Below are 17,941 nucleotides of genomic sequence, written 5' to 3'. Positions count from 1 at the left end.
GGCTATATAGCACTGTACCAGTCCATTCTGAAGGAGATCAGCCCTGGGATTTCTTTGGAGGGAATGATGCTGAAGCTGAAACTCCAGTACTTTGGCCACCTCATGCGAAGAGTTGACTCATTGGAAAAGACTCTGATGCTGGGAGGGATTGGGGGCAGGAGGAGAAGGGGACGACAGAGGATGAGTTGGCTGGATGGCATCACCGACTCAATGGAGGTGAGTCTGAGTGAACTCCGGGAGTTGGTGATGGACAGGGAGGCCTGGCGTGCTGCGATTCATGGGGTCGCAAAGAGTCGGACATGACTGAGCGACTGAACTGAACTGAACTGATAATATGTTTATAATATATTTCACATAAATAATACATATAAAACAAACACAAAAAATGAAAGAAATATTTTTAATCTTACAGTAGAGTACTTTGAAAAGTACAGCAGTACCAGCTACATCACCACTGTTTTTATGCTTGCTTCTGGCCATTCTGGGCTTGAAATAGAGAAATACTGTACTATTGTGCTCTATACAGTGCTATAAAGTACACAAAAGCACAACCACTTATACAGGAGGCACCCGTGTGACAATATACACCAGACACATGAACTGACACAATTGGCCAGGTGATTGTACGTTCACATCTCTGTTCATAACTTGAAGGTTTGTATGTAGGGGACTTACTGTAATCATAAGACATATTAAGATTGAGGGAAGTATGTTTAGAGTTGTCTTTCTCCACTCATAGTAGATTGTTTCCATAAATGGCCCCAAACTCTCTCCCATCCTGCTTGCCCTTTGGCGGTGTGACTTGAACATTCCTCCCTTCCAGAGGTGGCACTGGATCGACCCAGTGTCTTGCTTTGACTGATAGAGTGCTGTGGAAGTGATGTGCGGTTTCCAAGCTTAAGCTTTAAGAGGACTTGCAGATCTTTTTTACGTCCTCTTGGGAGCCAGTTACAGTGTGAAGAAATCTGGAAAGGTCACATGAAGAAGCAGTGAGGCCCTGGAGGATCAAAAGCCAGTGATTTCTCAGGCAGCTGTCAGCTGCAGACATATGAATGAGACCATCTTAACAGTTCCAGTCGCAGCCCATCTCTTAGTGGGGTGATGTGGGATGAGTGACCCCAGCCAACAGCGTGTGAAGCAACAAAACCTCCCAGGTGAGCCCAGCCAACACACAGAATCATGAAAAATGATACATTTTTGTTGTTTCCAGCATTAAGTTTTGAGGTGTCTTGCTACACAACAATAAATAATGAAATTCTAGGAAGGGGTCCATTATTCTCAGGTGCCTCATTGAGGAGGAGAATGTGTAGTCATTATTTGGCTGGCAGCGAGTACCTGATGCAAAGGTGAACCGTCCCCTTGCTGTCTAGTGACCTTTGACCTGTGTAGCCTGAGTTGAAAGGAAAGATCTGGGCCAATCAGATTTCTCTTCCTCAGGAACTGGGAACTGGGAAACAGAGGCTGGATAGTCAACCATAGGAAAAGAAGCTAGGAATACTACAAAATATAGTTGGCTTCTAAGAGACCTAGATGGGCCTTAGCAAGCTGTAGTTATGTGCAACATAAAGCGAAGAGGCAAAAACTCTGTGAGCAGATTGAGCCCACCAGGATATAAAGATGGAAGCAATGTGCAGAAGGCAGCAGAGACTCCACGAAAGAGAAACCATGCTGCTCTGAGAGGGAGCTACTTCTGGTCCTGACAGTTTCCCAAGTCCTAGCTTGAAGCCTGGCTATAGTGCCCACCTCTAAATTTCCATGAGATTCTCCACATCACTTCTACAAATGCTCCTCAGAAGTTGGTGGCTATTGGATTTGCTGACTAGCATCCTTTCCCACTCTCTTCTTCTAGTAACAGGCCCTGCCTCCCTGGTCACAGGAATAGGCATGTGACATAGACCTGCCCAATGGGAGAACCCTATTTCCCTGGACACAGTGATTGAGCCAGGATGGGCACATGACCTCAGCTGCATCACTCACTCTCCTATACTCTTATATACAGGTGCTGGGAGATTTGCCTTTGTCTTCTCCAGGGTTATTAATTTGGGACAACGTGAGCTGAGAACCCATCTTTCCCTGTGGCAGGTGAAAGCACAGGAAAAGCCCATCTAGGGAGGACTCAGGATTCTACCTGAACTGCTCCCCTGTGGGCTGGTCCTTAGCAAGACCAGGGGTGGACACCACCTCCTGCTCTCTTGATGAACAAGAGCTTCATCCTTCACCTGTCCTCCTCCCCTACCGCTCCTCTACCCCCTGGCCTGCCAGGGAAGACTCTCCCTCCTCTGAAGCACAGAACTTGAGGTCTGTTACCTCCGTTTTCACATTCAGATTTGGATTCACTCCCCATGGATGAGAATGCATGATAAATAGCAGCTTTGAAGTTAAGAGATCTGAGTTCAAGTCCTGGCCTTACCATTCATTCTCTGAGCCTTCATTTCCTTAAAAAATGTTTTTAAAAACAGAGACATAAGTGTGCGTTCAGCCCAGCTGGCAGGGAATCGCATGGGAAGCTGTTTGGTGACTATGATGGACTGTGTGGACGCAAGGCGCCAGTTGCTTGAGATCTGGGAGGGCTTCACAGAGGAGATCACTGAGATGGGGGCATGGCTGGCCCAGGGAGGGGCAGTGGCTTGCGCAGAAGCACAGAAGCCTAAGAGATCCCTTAGGGAAACGGAGGGCAATTCACAGTGATTCCTGTGCAGGAGGCATGGTAGGGGCAGAGCTGGCTTCTGATGTCAGCAGGTGACAGGGCGGAGAGGGACTTTGAAGAAGCTTATTACACTGGAGGAAGAAGCAGGGCTTGGAGAGCTGACATGGTGAGATCCACGCTTTAGGAGGCACATTCTGGATCTTCAGGGCCAGATGGCGCAGAAGGCAAATGTGAAAGCAGGAGGTGGACTGACCTGTGCCCTCAAACCAGGCAGGAACAAGGCTCTCCCTCCCTCCAGTGTGGCTTCAGCTGGAAACAGCAGCCCCCCCCACCCCCCACCGCCAGTTCTCAGGCCTCTGAGTCACCTCCTTAGGTTTGGTTGCCCTGAGGCCAGGTCAGCCTCCCTCCTCTGTCCTAATTGCTTCCTGTCAAGGGAGCTGGCCCCCTCCAAGCGTCCTTGAGAAAACCCTTGTAAAAGTAATTGAGCGTTTCAGGAGGAAGCAGACACCTGCAGCTGACTGCTCCCCCCTCACTGGCTCCCACTCCCTGCAGGGAACAGTGCTTCTCTGGCTATTGAGGGGGGCATGTTCTGAGAAAAACACTTTGCCACCAACTCCCATCCCCACCCCACCACCTTTGGGTCAGTGTAAGCGGGTCTCAGGGCTCTGGGCTCCTGTGGCTAGTGGAACAGTGTCTGCACTACACAACACCCCTGACCAGGGGGGCAAGCAGGGGCTGAGATCCAGGCTGTGTGCTCCTTGCCAAGCTGTGAACTGGGGCACGACAAGGCTGATTGTTCAAAAAGGGGTATATTGTTCTCATTAGCTCAAATGTGCCATCTACTGGCTTAGCTGCATGCTTATGGGATCGCTACATTCAAGGGGGCGCCTTTTCCTAACGTGTACAAGCAGTAACAGGTGGACTAATTGTAATCCTGACTCTCGGCCTTTCTCCCCGCTGCCCTCTATCCACTAACTGCTCACTAACTCATGTGGGCTCTGACCATGTCTTCCATTTGACAGAGGGAGAAACTGAGTCCAAGGCCTGCCGCCACTAGCTCCCTTTTAGGGAGAGTATTCTTGCCCCCAGGCCCCTGATCAGCATCTGGTCTGGTGCTAATGAATGGACCAAGGGCTCCCAGGAAAAGCTAAGCTGAACCAATCAGATTCTCTTGCTTGAAAACTGAATTAAGAGACACGGAAGGGAGCTGTCAGTCACTGGTGAGTCTGGATACAGAGTTGAAGAAGCAGCCGCTTTGTGCAGGGAAACCAAGGGGGTCTTAAGAGAAACTAAAGAAAAGAGTATAGACGCGAACATTGCCAAAGGGATGAGAACCCTCAAGGCCCAGAGATGAGAGGGCAGAGGTCCTACTGACAGTGCCTGTTCTCTTGAGGCCCAGCCATTCTTGAATTTCCATCTTTAGGGTCCCTTGTAATCTGCTCACCCCTTGCTGTGAACTAGCTTGAGTGGGTCTCTGTTCCCTGTAACTTGGAACAAGGACCTCTGCCCCAAGGAGGATGCCGAGGTTCCCCCATTGTGTGAGCTCCCTCAGGTCTCTTCTCCCCTTTTCTCCTCACCCCAGCCCTGTCTCCAATGGGGGAAGAGAAGAGGCCCCCAGCACGGTCACACTTTTTATTCAATGTCAGTGAAAAAAAAAAAACAAAACACGACACAGCACAGGGTTGAACAGTGAGGACAGTCACTGCAGGCACAACCAGGAGCAGCACATCAGGAGAGGGGGGCCCACGCTGGAGAATGGGTTGGGAGGCCCCCCTTCTGCCACCCAGCGCCCCCTACTTCTCCAGGCCTCCACCAAAGCAAGTAGGGCCAGATGCCCTGGGAGGCCCAGTCCTGTTCCACCCTCTGGAAAAAGTAAAAGAAAACCCTGAAAGTTTTGGAAAGAAAATTCCACATTTTTCTGCGACTTTTCAATTGCAGCTTCGAATGACATTTTTTCAAAACTGATGAATAAAATATGTAAGCAATGTATTCTTGCCCCCACAGTGATCTCCAAAGTCAGCACAAAGCCTCACCCAGGGTGGATCTTCAGGAAATACTTGTTGTTTTAGTAAATTTTTGTGTAAAAGTATTTACAGGGTCAGCTTACTCCCCTGCCCAGCCTCTTCTCTCTTTCCTTTCTCTCCTCTCTCCTCCTCTCTTGCTCTGCTGTAGGATGAATTTCTTCCTCGAGGGACTGTGTTATTGTCAGGAAACACTTCAGTGCCTTTGCTTATGGGCTTCCTTTTTCTTAACTTTTGATTTAAAGGTAAGTCATATAATCTTGACTACAACTCAAAAGACTAGAGTGGACATCTGAAGTTCCCCTTCATAATGATATATATATATATATATATATATTCGCTGAGTCACTTGGTTTGTGGGATTTTATTTCCCCAACCAGGGATTGAACTCGGATCCTTAGCAGTCAGAGCATGGAATTGTAAGCACTGGATCGCCATGAAGTCCCAGTGATGATTTTTAGAGAGAAGAAATAAAGGGCTCATCAGTTAGCCCAAAAGGATAAATGAGGGCAAAATACAGTTAGAAGGCAGATTAGGGACCTTGCAATTCACAGAGCTGCTGCAAAAAGATACAGAACTTCAAGGGAGAGTTTGGATATATCAACATTTTAACTGTCCATATATTTTCGTGTCTATGCAAGTCATACTTCATACTCTGCTAACTCTGTGGCAAGTCCTTCTTTGCTGGGGCAGGGATAGGAGGACTGCCTCTCTTCTCAAGGCAGGGCTGGTGCTCTACCACAGGAATTCCCAAGCGCACAGTCCCCAGGACATCCAGGAGCATGTGGGAGCAAAGCCTGGCCTGCCTGTGGCTCCTCCCATGAACAAGATGGGGGTCTCAGTTCCCAGCCTGACATTATGTGTTCACCCTGCTGGGATGGCTGAGAACCTTCGACCTGAACAGCACGTATCACCCATGGTATGTGTCCAGAAGCCTGGAGTGATCAAACATGCTTTCATGAGTAGGATTTTCCCACCAGTTAGAAAGAAAGAGAGAGGGAAAAAAAAGTTCCCTTAGGGAGGAAAATAGTAAAGACACTGCAAGATGCTTCCAAGGTTGAGTCAGATGCCTCCTAAGACAGCATTGACCTATTAGCAGAGCTGCCCAGAAATAGAAAATAAGATGTTTGAAAATGTGGGGGCTTCAGTCAAGCTCCTATTTCTTTTTGGAAGACCAGAGCCTCAGATACTTCTTAGAAGGAAGCTTGTAAAGAATCAAAACCAACTTAGCTTTCTTTACAGTCAACCTCTGTACCACTCAGAGTCAGAGGAATGAGCAGGGAAAAGGCCCTCATAGAGCCCCGGGCTCAAGTGTGGGCACTGTGCCATCTCCTGGCTGTGCTCATGCACTAGGAACTCCACTCTGTGCCTCAGTTTCCTAGCGTGGAGAAATGGAATGAAGAATCCTATTTCCCTAGGCTGTGAGGATAGAATGAGATGGGGTCAATGGCAAGATCTAAAGCATGAAGTTCTGTGTGATTGTGAATTAGGTTAGAGTCAACATTTGGGGGATAGGAACCCCACTTTGTAAAAAGTTTCCCACTGGAAGTCGAAGCTGAGCTGGGCTGTAGAGTCCTGTGTATCTCTGGTGCTGACTGGCAGCATAAAACAGACTTAACAGCCAGCTCCTGAGAGTAATGGAACATCCCTTGAGGCATTACTGGATAAACGCTTGCTGGTTACGGCCCAAGGATGTGAATTCCCCAGCCTGACCATGTGGCTGGTCATAGGCAGAAGGATGAAAAGAGGGTGACAACTCAGTGGGCTTGCCATCTCCAAGGGCAGCAAGAAGGAAGGTCTAGGAGACTTTGAGGAAAAGAGTCAGCTTCCCCAAGAGTCTCTATCTGCAGAGAGGGAGGACTTGGAAGTAAGAGGTATGCTGCATCCCTTTCCTGAAGGTATACTCTTGTACTCCCCAACCCAGCAATCATTCCCTGCTCCCACACTGGGTTGACAGCACCTGTGAACTAGACTGTTTTCACCAGCAGTTCAAGAGGAAATCCACTGTCACTGCACATCAAAGCTAATTTCTGATTATAAGTACAGGAGAAAGTAAAGTGAAAGACTTGATGAAGAAGCAAGATTAATCTTCCAGCAGTCAAAGCATGCAGCTGTAGAGCTCACTGATTCAAAATTGGAAAGCAGACATTAAAAAGCAAAGCCAGTGTACTTGGAAGATGACAAATTACCTGGCAGATTCAGGATTGGGAGTTAGAAAAAGCCTTTCAAGTGGAGCATGCCCGGCACATTTTTAGGCATTTAATCCATAAATGCAGCCTGGCAGCCTAAACAGTGGCCGGCTGGTCCTCTTCTTCTAGCTCCTTCTGCTTCTGGAGCAGTGAAAGAACAAAGCCCATCCTTAAACTAGACCAAATCCAGATGTGGGAACTACACTTGTCTCACTCTTGGCAAGCCTTGTGTTCTCCGTTACTGAAGTCAGCACCTAACCAGCATTAAGTGCACAGTAGAGAGTTGCTCACTGAATTGAAAAAAAGATCATTTAAAAGGAAGCAGCGGAAGCTGCTGAGAGTGACAGTTCAGGATACAGCCTGATAAGAAAATGTGTCATCTGGTAAGCTGGGTGGTATTTTCCTCTTTTTTTCTCAGCTCTTTTTTACCCCCTGAAAATTAGCACTTTCTATATTCATTTAATCATTTTACAAGAAACCAAGTAATATAAAGTATGTTTTAACATCCTCAACTAATAAAATGAGTTTAGCTCTTTTAAAGGGTATTAAAAAATAAGTATTACATCAATTTCAATTTTTCTTAAAATCCCCACTGACGTGGTTCCTAGATTTCCAAATACTTTCCCTTTCATCCTTCTGTAGCTCTGTGTGGAGCTGAACAGAAAGATTTAACTCTTCCTCTCAAACTAACCAGCTGTACCCTCTCCTCACCTGAGCTCAATGTCCGTCTGAGTCCCTGACCACTACCCTATGAGCTGCCAGAGGGCCAGAATGTGTCTTGTAAACTACCATAGCCTTAGCACCTAGGGGTGCCTGGCCTTGAATAGGTGCTCAATAAACATTAGTTGAAGAAAGGACTGAGTGAACACTCCAAAGGCTGGGGTCGGAGGGGCCAGGTAGAGTTGTGGGGACAGGGCACAGACCATCCTTAAGGGTTCTGGGTCCTCAGTGAAGGACAGACCCAATTTGGCCCTTTAACTGGGGTCTGTAGGACCACATCCTATAAAGCACAATCCCAGAAGAACAGAATTTCAAAGCAGAACCCAGCCCCCCTCCCTTTACCCTGAACCTTGGGGCAAAAACCAGTTCCCCTCTGCCCAGCAGATGTTGGTTCTGGGCCAAGACTGGGGCTGGGGCTAGGCCATTAAATACCTGAGGATCTTCTCTATTCCAGGGTGAGGTGGTCCCTTAAGGATCTTGACTGAGGAGAGCAAGGGCTTGGGCAGAGGGGTGGGTGGGCCAGAGAGTGAGGCTGGAGTCCCCCTCCCCCTAAGGAAGGGCCAGCCAGAGAGGTCACTGGGTTGGGAGGTGGCCACGCCCCTCCTGGCCAGGGGCCCTGCCCCTCACCAGCCTCTACTTCTGCATATCACACTGCAGCAGCAGCACAATAGACGGGTCACTCTTGGCCGCCTCCTTGAACTCCTCTAGTGTAATCTGGTCGTCCTTATCTTGATCCATCTTCTTGAAGATCTTGTCCACACGCTGCTGGGGCGTGAGCCCATCCTGGTTCATGCGCATCATGATCACAGTGCCCACCATCTTGTAAATAGCCTGGTGGGGCAAGGAGGGAGATGTGAACACTCACAATGGGGACAGGAGATTGGAGATGTATGAAGGGACCCAGGGGTGGCATGGAGAACAAGGGGCCGTGTGAGGATACTGGAAGGTGATGTATAGTCACTAAAACTGGCTATTTAATCAGCATCTCACACCAAACATGTCTACTACCCAACTCTTCACCTCCAACCTGCTTCTGCCCCAGCGGGCCCTGTCTCAGTGAACAGCAAATGCATTCTTCTAGATGTTCAGACCAAAAGCCTCGACACCATTCTTGACTCTCCTTTTCTCACACCCATGTCTAATCTTATAGCAAATCTTGTCAGCCCTAATTCTGAATAGGTCCAATAATGAGCCACTGCCTGCTACTTCCACTGCTCCATGGCTGTCGCTTCCATCCCCCTGTGACCGGACTGCTGTTGGAAGCTCGCAACTGGTCTCTCCCTACTTTTGCTGCCCTCCCACCTGCTCAGTGTGTTCTCCACACGGAGAATAGGGAGAGCCCTTAAGGGCTTCACATCTCACTTCGAAGAAAGTCAAGTCTCTACCCCAGATGATGATGCTAAGAAACGGCCTCCTGACTACCTATCTGACCTCTTCCTACCACTCTCCCCTAGCTCGCTTCTCTCCCACCACCTTGGGCTCCCAGCCACTCCTTGAACACTGGAAACACAGTCTAGTGGGGTCTTTGCATTTATTCTTCCCCATGCACAGATCACTCCACCCCCTGACACCTATGCAGTTAGCTCCCTCACTTTATCCAGGTTACTCCTCGAATCTCACCTCACACAAAATCACTTTTCCTTCATTGCCCTCTCCCCTTATTTTGCTTTGCTTATCTTGTTTGTAATACTTACTGCCTGACATAGCATAGGCTTTGTTTTGTTAAATTTTCTTGGTAGAAGGAATGCCCTGTGAAAGCAAGAACTTTGAACAGAGACTGGCATGTGGCAGTCTCTGTTGAAAGAATATGAGTTAAGAACTTGGACTCTGGGACTTCCCTCGCGGTCCAGTGGTTAGGACTTTGCCTTCCAAGGCAGGAGGTACGAGTTCGATCCCTGGTCAGGGAGCTAACATCCCACATGCCTTGGGGCCAAAAAAACCAAAACATAAAACAGATGTAACAGAGTCAATAAACACTTTAAAAAATGAAATAAAATAAATAAATAAATAAAATGATCTACATCAAAAAGTCTTTAAAAAAAAAAAAAGAACTTGGACTCTTGTTGAAAGAATATATATTTGTTGAAAGAACACTGAGTTAAGAACTTGGGACTCTGGAGTCAGACTCCTTTTAGATTTGGGATCAAGAACCATCACCTGATACATTTCTTCAACCGTAAAATGGGGTTTCTAACAGTACCTACCCTCTAGACTTGTTGGGTAAAGTACTTAGCACAAGACCGGTCCTACTCTAAACACCCAACCAAGGCTAGCCGCTGGATCCTGGGAGGAGGGAAGAGGGAGGAGGGAGTGGTGGGCTCCCGAGGCCTGAGTGGAGGGTGGCTGGAGAACGGCCCTCGCAGCGAAGACAGGAAGCGTGTCTTCCCAACCCACCTCAATGATCTCCAGCATCTCGAGACGCGTGATACGCCCGTCACCGTCCAGGTCGTACATTTCAAAGGCCCAGTTGAGTTTCTGCTCAAAGCTGCCGCGGGAGGTGACCGAAAGGGCGCAAATGAACTCCCGGAAGTCGATGGTGCCGTCGCCGTTCTTGTCGAAGGTGCGGAAAGCGTGCTGCGCGAACTTGGAGGCGTCGCCGTAGGGGAAGAACTGAGGCGAGGACACGAGGGGCTGGAGCCCAGCGACAGCCCCGCGCTCGCGGCCCGCCCCCTGGCTGCCGGGCCCCGCCCCCTGGCTGCCTGGTTCCGCCCCCGCCCGTCCGCCCCGCCCCCGGAGTGCTGGGCTCCGCCTACCTTGATGTAGAGCTGCTGGAACTCCTCCAGGTTGAGGATGCCGCTGGGGCAGTCCTTCAGGAACCCCTTGTACCACTGCTTCAGCTCCTGCTCACTGAACTCGGTGTTTTGAACCAGGTCTTCCAGCACCTCTGGGGCCAGCTTGCTGTTGGTCTTCCCCATGGCAGGGCCTGGCGGAGAGGGGGCTCCCTCAGTTTGGTCCAGGGCAAGACCGTCACCTCAGCAGCCTTCTGCCAAGTCTCTCTAGGACGGGGTTCCCTTTCTCCACAACAGCCCCTTCCTCTAACCAACTGCACATTCCCACAGCCAGGACGCCCCCACCCCCCCCAATCCTTCCACAGCGGGGGGCAGGGGGGAGGGGTCTTATTCTCACTTACACGGTGGACACCCCCGCCTCCTACAGATGGGTTCTGTCATTCCACCACACTCCTTCCCATAGAAGCTCCTGCCTCTCCTCTGCTCCCCTCTTTCCCCGCACACAAAGTGGGGGCTTTCCCCTTATTACATCCGGATTACAGGGCCTCCTCTCCAAGCAGGCCCCTCCCCTCTCCTCACAGCAGTTTTCCTCCCCTGGCAACCAGGGTCTCTAGCCTCCCAGGGCTCAGCTCTCCTCTTTCTCACTGACCGGTTTGCAAATCACAGTCTTCATTCTCTCCTCTCCTCTTTACACCTTCCATAGCTCCCTACACCCACAGAATATTCGTAATCCTCTCCTTGCTCTTCAGAGCTCTCTGCACTCAGCTTCTACCCACCACTACAAGCTCCTCTCCTACCTGGCAGGTTCCTCATGTGTTCCCCTGGCGCTGTCTCCCAAGTCCTTCCTCAAGACCTTCCAGGCCACCTGAGCAAGAAGCTTCTCTCCCTCCTTCCTTTGTACAAACAGAAATCCTAGCTGGTAGCCCTGATGACCCTGACTGTCTTCTCCTTTTCATTAGTTCATTCATTCCCTGAGCATTTATTGAGGCTGACCATGTGCCAGGCCCTGTGCTGATGATGGGGATAAAGTCAACATGAGCCAGACTTCACTAACTCATAATTGGATCAAAGAGGCTGATTGTAAAGCACCTTAAATCCACGCCAGGGAGTCTGGCGTGGGGCACAGAAGCTCCTGTGGTTTACACAAATACTTATAGATTGTTTATAGTATGGTGCTGGGAACCCAGAGAGAAGGAATGCGTTTTTCAGATTTTTCCCTGGCTACAGTGTACGAGATGACCTGGGTCGGGAGAGGAGGGGTAGCTCTGCTGCAGAGTTCAGGTGGGAGGCGATGACAATAGGGTGGGGTGGTAGAGAGATGTGGATGGACTGAGAGATGCTAGGAGGAGGCACTGGCAGGACCTGGGGACTGAATGGATGTGGGGCTGAGAGTGACAGAGGACTGCTGCCAATGCTCAGAACCGGGGCTGAATGGATAGAGGTGGTATTTCTGAGAAGCAAGTTTGGGGAGGGTGAAGAGTCAGGCCCCAGTGGGACCATGAGCCCCTCAAGTATCTTGTGCCTGAGGAAGTTCTTGCAGAGGGAGGTACAAACCCTCCCCAGGAAGCCTGGCTGGAGTGAGGGCCCTGGCAGGCCCTGAAGGCTGAGTTGACATTCTTGTCAGGCCTCCATGGGGGGAACGTCCTGCTAGAGCCTGACTTCCCCAGGACATGACCTGGGAGGTGAATTTGACCCACTCTGAGTCTCTTTGGAAGAGTGCCAGACCCCAGCTGCAGGGTAGCCTGTCATGAAGACACTCTGGAAAAGGACACCCGCAGGCTTGCAGAAGGAATTCCACTTCCACAGCCCAGTGCATGCCTGTGTGGCTTCTAATCCTTACTGCTGGGAGTACCCTAGACAGCCAGGTCTGAATTTGGTCAGTTCCATGCCCTCTCTCCTCGCTTCATAACTTCAAGCAACGTTCTCCAGCCTTTTTGGCATCTAGGACCTGTTCCATGGAAGACAATTTTTCCACAGACCAGGGTGGGGGGATGGTTTCAGGATGATTCAAGTGCATAGCATTTATTGTGCACTTCATTTCTATCATTATTACATCAGCTCCACCTCAGACCATCAGGCATTAGATCCCAGAGGTTGGGGACTCCTGAGTTATAGAATACCTCTGGATCTCAGACCCTCCACAGGGCCATCAAGAAGATCAAGAAGCAGTGGAGGCAGCAACATCCTTGCCTGCCTCCCACCCCCAGAGGATGATGAATCCTATACACTCCCAGGGAAAGCCAGGGACGGGGTGGCATGCCATCTTCAGGAACCTGGAACCAGGGGGTCCCACACAGCTGTCCTGGGACCGGAATCAAAAGCACAACTGAAACACACATGGGCAGAAGGAGGCGGGCTCCATCCTTAGCTGCCCCCTCCTCCAAAGCACACTGAAGGCTCAGGTACTGTCAAGAAAGTTCGAGAATGCAGAGGTAGTGGTGTCTGGTGGGGGAGGCAGAGCCTCTCCCTCTGTCTCCTGTGAGACGTACCCAAGTGTCTGCGTAAGCAGTAGGAGTGGGTGGGAGCACGTCAGTGTATAAGACTGCAAATCTGCCAGAATGCACACACACACACGTGTGTGTGTGTGTGTGTGTGTGTGATGGAGTCTATGTGGCTCTTACCTTCTGCCCCTTTTCTCTCCCCCACTCTGTGCTGCCTTCCCACCATTTTCTGTCTCCTGGCCATACCTGTTCTCAGTCCCCATTTGATTCCTGGCCCACCAGGGACTATGAAGGAGGCTTCATCTCTCTTCATTCCTTCTACCACTCTTAGGTCAGCAGGCCAAAGCTTTTAAGATCATCCCCTTTAAGATCATCCCCTTATGTTAGTGAAAAACTGGAACCCAGAGAGAGGAGAAAACTGGCTCAGAGTTACACCCAGGCTGAATCTATGCCACCTGCCTGGACTGCCCTCTCTGAATCACCTCTTGTCCACTACAGACTCCTACCTGCCTTCCAGGAAAACTATGGCTCTGCTCTGCCTCTTGGCATAGATGGGACCATTTTGCTGGCTCCAGGTCACACTATCTGATACCTAGGAAATATCCATCCTTGGGGTGGACCACCAGGGCCTCTGACTCAGCACACCTACAGCCAGATTCACCCTCAACCTGTGATGGTCCTTCTCTCTCCATGGCCCTTCCTTCCCTCCCTGGGATCAGGGAGGGAATACAATCATAATTACATTTAGTTTCCCCTCTTCCTTTTCCCTAGATCCCACTTGCTACTAAGGCCTATTGTTCCTTCTTTTGAAGTGCTCCTGGAATGTACACCACATCTTCTCCCCATGCCCCTCCTCCCCGCCCCCGCCACTGCATAGTCAGGGCCAGGGGCACAGCCAAAGGGGCTGAGACCCAGCTGAGGCACTGTTTGCCAAGCCATCCTGTGGACTCAGCTGCCTCAGAAGGAGGGCTTTCCTTGTGATTCCTCTGTTCAACAGAATGTCTTTTCTAGTTTTGCCCAGAGGTACAATATAGGCTAAGGGTTGCCATACCCATGGGTCCCCTTAAACTCCAGAGCCCTCTAAAATCTCATGTCTCAAGTCAACTGTCTACCCTTACCTCCCACTACTCCCCTCACAACTACATACTTCAGTCAGAACCTACTTCAATTGTTGTTCATAATCCTTCCTTCTCTTCTGGGCTGATGCAGCTACAATCAGCCTTCAGGGCTGACTAAAGCCCACTTCCTTATGATCAGCTTCTCCCAGACTGGAGAGCAGACAGTCAGCAGCCTGGACTTGGCACTCTGGGCATGAGTAGACCCTGTGAGGCCACAGAGTTGATCCTAACAGGTGTGTAGACTCCAGAGCTCTCTGACTCTCACCTGGTGTTCTAGAATTCCAGAATGGAGCCTGATTTGGGGAAGAGTTTTGCATTACACTCTTGTCTGGGCCAGAAACATTTCTCCAGACATTTTGCTCAATGGTAAAGAGCTTATCCTCTCCCAATATAACCCTGTCTGCTTGGGAGCAGCTCGGACAGTGAGAAAAGTCATCGTCCCTTATTCCCATTTTCCCTCTTGTAGCTGCCCACACAGGTTCCCACTCTGCCCTCTGTGGCAGGACAGAAGTGCCCTGGAGAGACCTACTCTGGAACCCAGAGATGTTCAATGAATGTCCCTTTGTGGATTATATTCAAGGGGCAGAACCCCCTTCTTTCTCCTTGGAACAGCATCAGGCTGTTTATCTGTGTTCTCCTGCCGTTGCACCCTCTTAGAGACAACAGAACCTAGATCTGAGGAAAGGAAGAGTTCACCCAAGGTCAAGTGGAGTCCATCAGCAGGAAGAAGGCCAGAACCCACGGGGGCATGTTCTGTTGGAGCTGTGGCCTGGCTGAACGTAGGCAGGCTCCTCTTGAGGGCTGCCTCCAGCTCTGAAGAAGCTGGCTCTTCCCCATGCGTGAAGACATTGTGCCTCTGGACTCAGAGGTTTCTTTCAGAGGGCAGAACTCAGAGTTGTGGGCCCCAAATGGAAAGGTGGCAGAGAGGGTGGGAGGGACTGAGGGAGGCAATAATCCCACACCCTCACCAAGCTTCAGAGGAGCTGGTGCTGAGACTGTTGCCATGGTGACAATAGCTCCCTGGTCAGGAGATTTTTTTCTTCTCCTCCCTTTGCTCTTCTCCAAGCAGCAGCCATGGCGGCAATAGCTAGGTCTTCTCCTTCTTCTTATTAGTGAGTGGCAGGGGATGATAAACCAAAGGTGGGCTTGTTGACTACCTCCACCTTGGAGCTGCCCATGTCATGTGGGCTCTTGGTCAAGAAGAGACTCCTAATTGCTAAGGAGGAGCCTGAGCCTGGAGAGTGTGTAGGAAGGGGGAGGCCCATACCCAGGCCTGGGTAAGAAGCAATGTCCTTTTGGTGAGGACTAAAGCCCCTCAGACCTCCGTTCTGAAATGTCCTAAATGTTCAGGAAAAGAAAAAAAAAGGGTCCTGTTTTCTCATAATCAGCCATAGAATCAGAGTGTGTCAGAGTTAGAAGGTTATCTAAGATCGTCTCATCAGATCCACTCTCTGTCCTGCCCACCCACCCTCTGTCTCCTATCTCATGAAGGATCAGAGAGGGAAGTTTGACTTGGTCAAACAGCAAAGGCAAGTTCTTCTGCCCTCCAGACTCAGGCTGCCTTAGGGAAAGAGCCAAACAGTCCATGGAGCTTTGGCACGATCCCCACTGAGCAGGAGGACGGGAGAGGGAGCGGCTGGCTGGGTGCAAGAAGGCCAGAGAGGGTATGAATTAGAACGATGTTTGAGAGGTGGAATGAGAAAACTTGGTGCTTTGGCCGTGAGGGGTGAGGGGAACGGAGGAGGCTGGGACCTTGGCAGCAGTGACTGACAGGTCTGGGTGGTCTGCTGAGGGGTAGTGTTTATCTTGAAGCCAGGTGAAAGAGGCGGAAGATGGGCCTCTGTCTCTCACTGAGACCATGGGGAGGGGGGCCTGCTGAGAGAGAGTCATGAGGAGGAGAACTGGGTGGCCCCCAGGTATGCTGTGAGCTCTGTCAGCTTGAGAGGTGGAGGTGGAGACGGTCTGAGGGGCTGTGTGAAGTGGGAGTGGGCTCTCTGTGGAGGTGGAGGCTGTCTTTCGGGACAGGGACACTGTGGTGTGAAGTGCAGTGAGCTGCTCTTGGGGCTGGGTGGTGTGGCTAGGGGCTGTCTGTGGAGGTGGGAGGTGTTCATGGGGCTGAGCTGACTACCCATGGGGGAGGGGGAGGGGTTCCTCTAGCATCAGCCACCACATCCCCAGGGGGGTGTGTGTGTGTGTGTGTGTGTGTGTTGGGGACCAGAGCAGTTGTTACTTTGGGGTTAAGGAGGCTTCTTTGCCTGCTTCCCTGGGACCTGCGGGGCCAGGACTGGAGTGGGTGGTCCCCTGGCCAGGGGCGGGACCCCCATAAGCCGCCGCCTATGGTGGAATCAGGGGTCAGGGAGATGAATCCGAGGGAGCAGAAGACGAGGGAATGGAGGGTGGAGGGGGAGGGGATACGTGCCTCCGCCCGGCCCTACCCGCGTTACCTGAGGCCGCTCGCCGGGTCGCTGGATGACTCTGAGCCTCCGCGGGTCGCGGGGACCGAGACGGGCTCGCGGGCCGGCCTCCAGGTTCTCCAAGGTCCGCGCCGAAGCCGCCTCCCAGCTCTTGGATCACTCAGTCTCTCGGAGGCGACACGATTTGCATAAGCCCCGCCTCACCCCGGGCATGTTGGGCGTTGATTGGGTCGGCTGAGGCGGAGTGGCAGGCGGGGTTTCAGGTGGGGACCCGGTGGCCAGTGAGGCCCCGCTACAGGAGCGCGCCTCGCCCGCCCGCCCTGACCTTCCCAGAGTCGCGAGGAAAAGGGGAGGGCTGTACCTTCGCCTGTATCCCGCCCCGAGACTCAGACCCCAGGCCATCGTCTGAGGTTAAAAGTGTCCACGATTGAAGTAGATTCGCAAAAACAACCGCACGGTTGCTATGGGAACGGAAGAACCACAGCAGAGGCTCTAAGCCTTTCCTTCTTGGGCCCAGCGAGGGTGGGGATGGAAAAGGGGATGAGTCACAAGATGTGATCCCCCCCTCCCCCGCACATCCCACCCAAAATCGGAGAAGGGCCACGAGGAACTGAGTGGGGAGGGAAGAGATGAGGTGGTCAGCAGCCCACGCCTTCACATCATTCATCGCCTCCCCCAACACACCCACTGCCCCCAAGCCATGGCAGGTGGGCGAGGATGGCGAAGTATCCAGCCTTTACCTAACCCCACGCTAGAATTTCGATCCTTCCCCCACACAGGCCTTCATTACTTCTCACGGAGTCCTAGGAGGCCTCACGGGATCTCCCCGAGAGGTATCTCTCTGCCTGCCCCATGAACCCCTCCATTTCCCATCCTCCCGTCTTCCCGTCCTGTAGACGGAGCTTGTCCCCAGCCCCCGCCAGTCTCTGGCCTCGGATGTTGACACAAGCTAGAGGCGGTTTACACTGAGCGGGTCTGGAAGGTTTCAGGGCCCTGGGAACACCTCCTCCCCGCATTTGGGGGTCTCCCCAATGCCGGGCCCAGCCGCCCGCCCCAGCTGCACTGGCAGCTGAGAGCTTCCAACCCAAGGCGATAATAAGGAACCCTTTTACTCGAAATCGGGGGCCAAAGGGGAGCAGATAGCTTCGGGTTGGGCCACGTGCGGGGGAGGGACGTCTAGGGGTCTGTCAAAAGTAGGGCGGGGCTTCTGGGGATTGGTTAAATCGGAGAGAGGCTGTTGGGGGACAGGGGGCTGAAAGGGAGGCGGGGCTTTTTGCCAATTTTGAGGGCGTTGAGGTGGGAGGGGCGATAGGGGATGAGGATCAGCTTGCCAAGAGTGGAGGCTTGATCCCAGAAACTTCAGAGCCAAACTCCCTGGGGAGGAGCCAGTGGAGTTCTCTCTTTTTCCTTAGGAAGCGTCCGTTCCCCCTTGAATCTGTTTTGCCGTCCCATCCTCCCAGCTGCAGGCTTTGTCTTCTCTTTGGGGTACTAGCAGAATGACAGCATACCTGGCACGTCCCTGGCCCCTTAGTTGGGTGACATCCCAAGACAGGTGTTTGAAAACCCTGACTCTGTCACGTCCTGAGCACCTGGCCCTGGGAACCCAGAGAAGAACAAAAACTCATTCCTGCTCACAGGTATCATAACCCAAGGCATGAGCAA

General features: G+C 51.5%; 1 protein-coding gene across 1 annotated transcript; it reads right to left on the bottom strand.

Moving 5' to 3' along the window:
* Positions 1 to 4,265: 4,265 nt before the first annotated feature.
* On the bottom strand, positions 4,266 to 16,535 carry HPCAL4 (hippocalcin like 4). Its single transcript, XM_006077518.4, has 4 exons — positions 16,310 to 16,535; positions 10,331 to 10,500; positions 9,972 to 10,187; positions 4,266 to 8,408 (listed from the first exon to the last, which is right to left on the bottom strand). Exons 2-4 carry the CDS (start codon positions 10,490 to 10,492, stop codon positions 8,211 to 8,213), a joined length of 576 nt encoding a protein of 191 aa, XP_006077580.1. The 5' UTR covers positions 10,493 to 10,500; positions 16,310 to 16,535; the 3' UTR covers positions 4,266 to 8,210.
* Positions 16,536 to 17,941: the final 1,406 nt, after the last annotated feature.

This window comes from Bubalus bubalis, chromosome 6, assembly GCF_019923935.1.
Source record: "Bubalus bubalis isolate 160015118507 breed Murrah chromosome 6, NDDB_SH_1, whole genome shotgun sequence".
In the NCBI taxonomy this organism is placed as follows: domain Eukaryota; kingdom Metazoa; phylum Chordata; class Mammalia; order Artiodactyla; family Bovidae; genus Bubalus; species Bubalus bubalis.
This window is presented reverse-complemented; position numbering and strand designations above follow the sequence as displayed.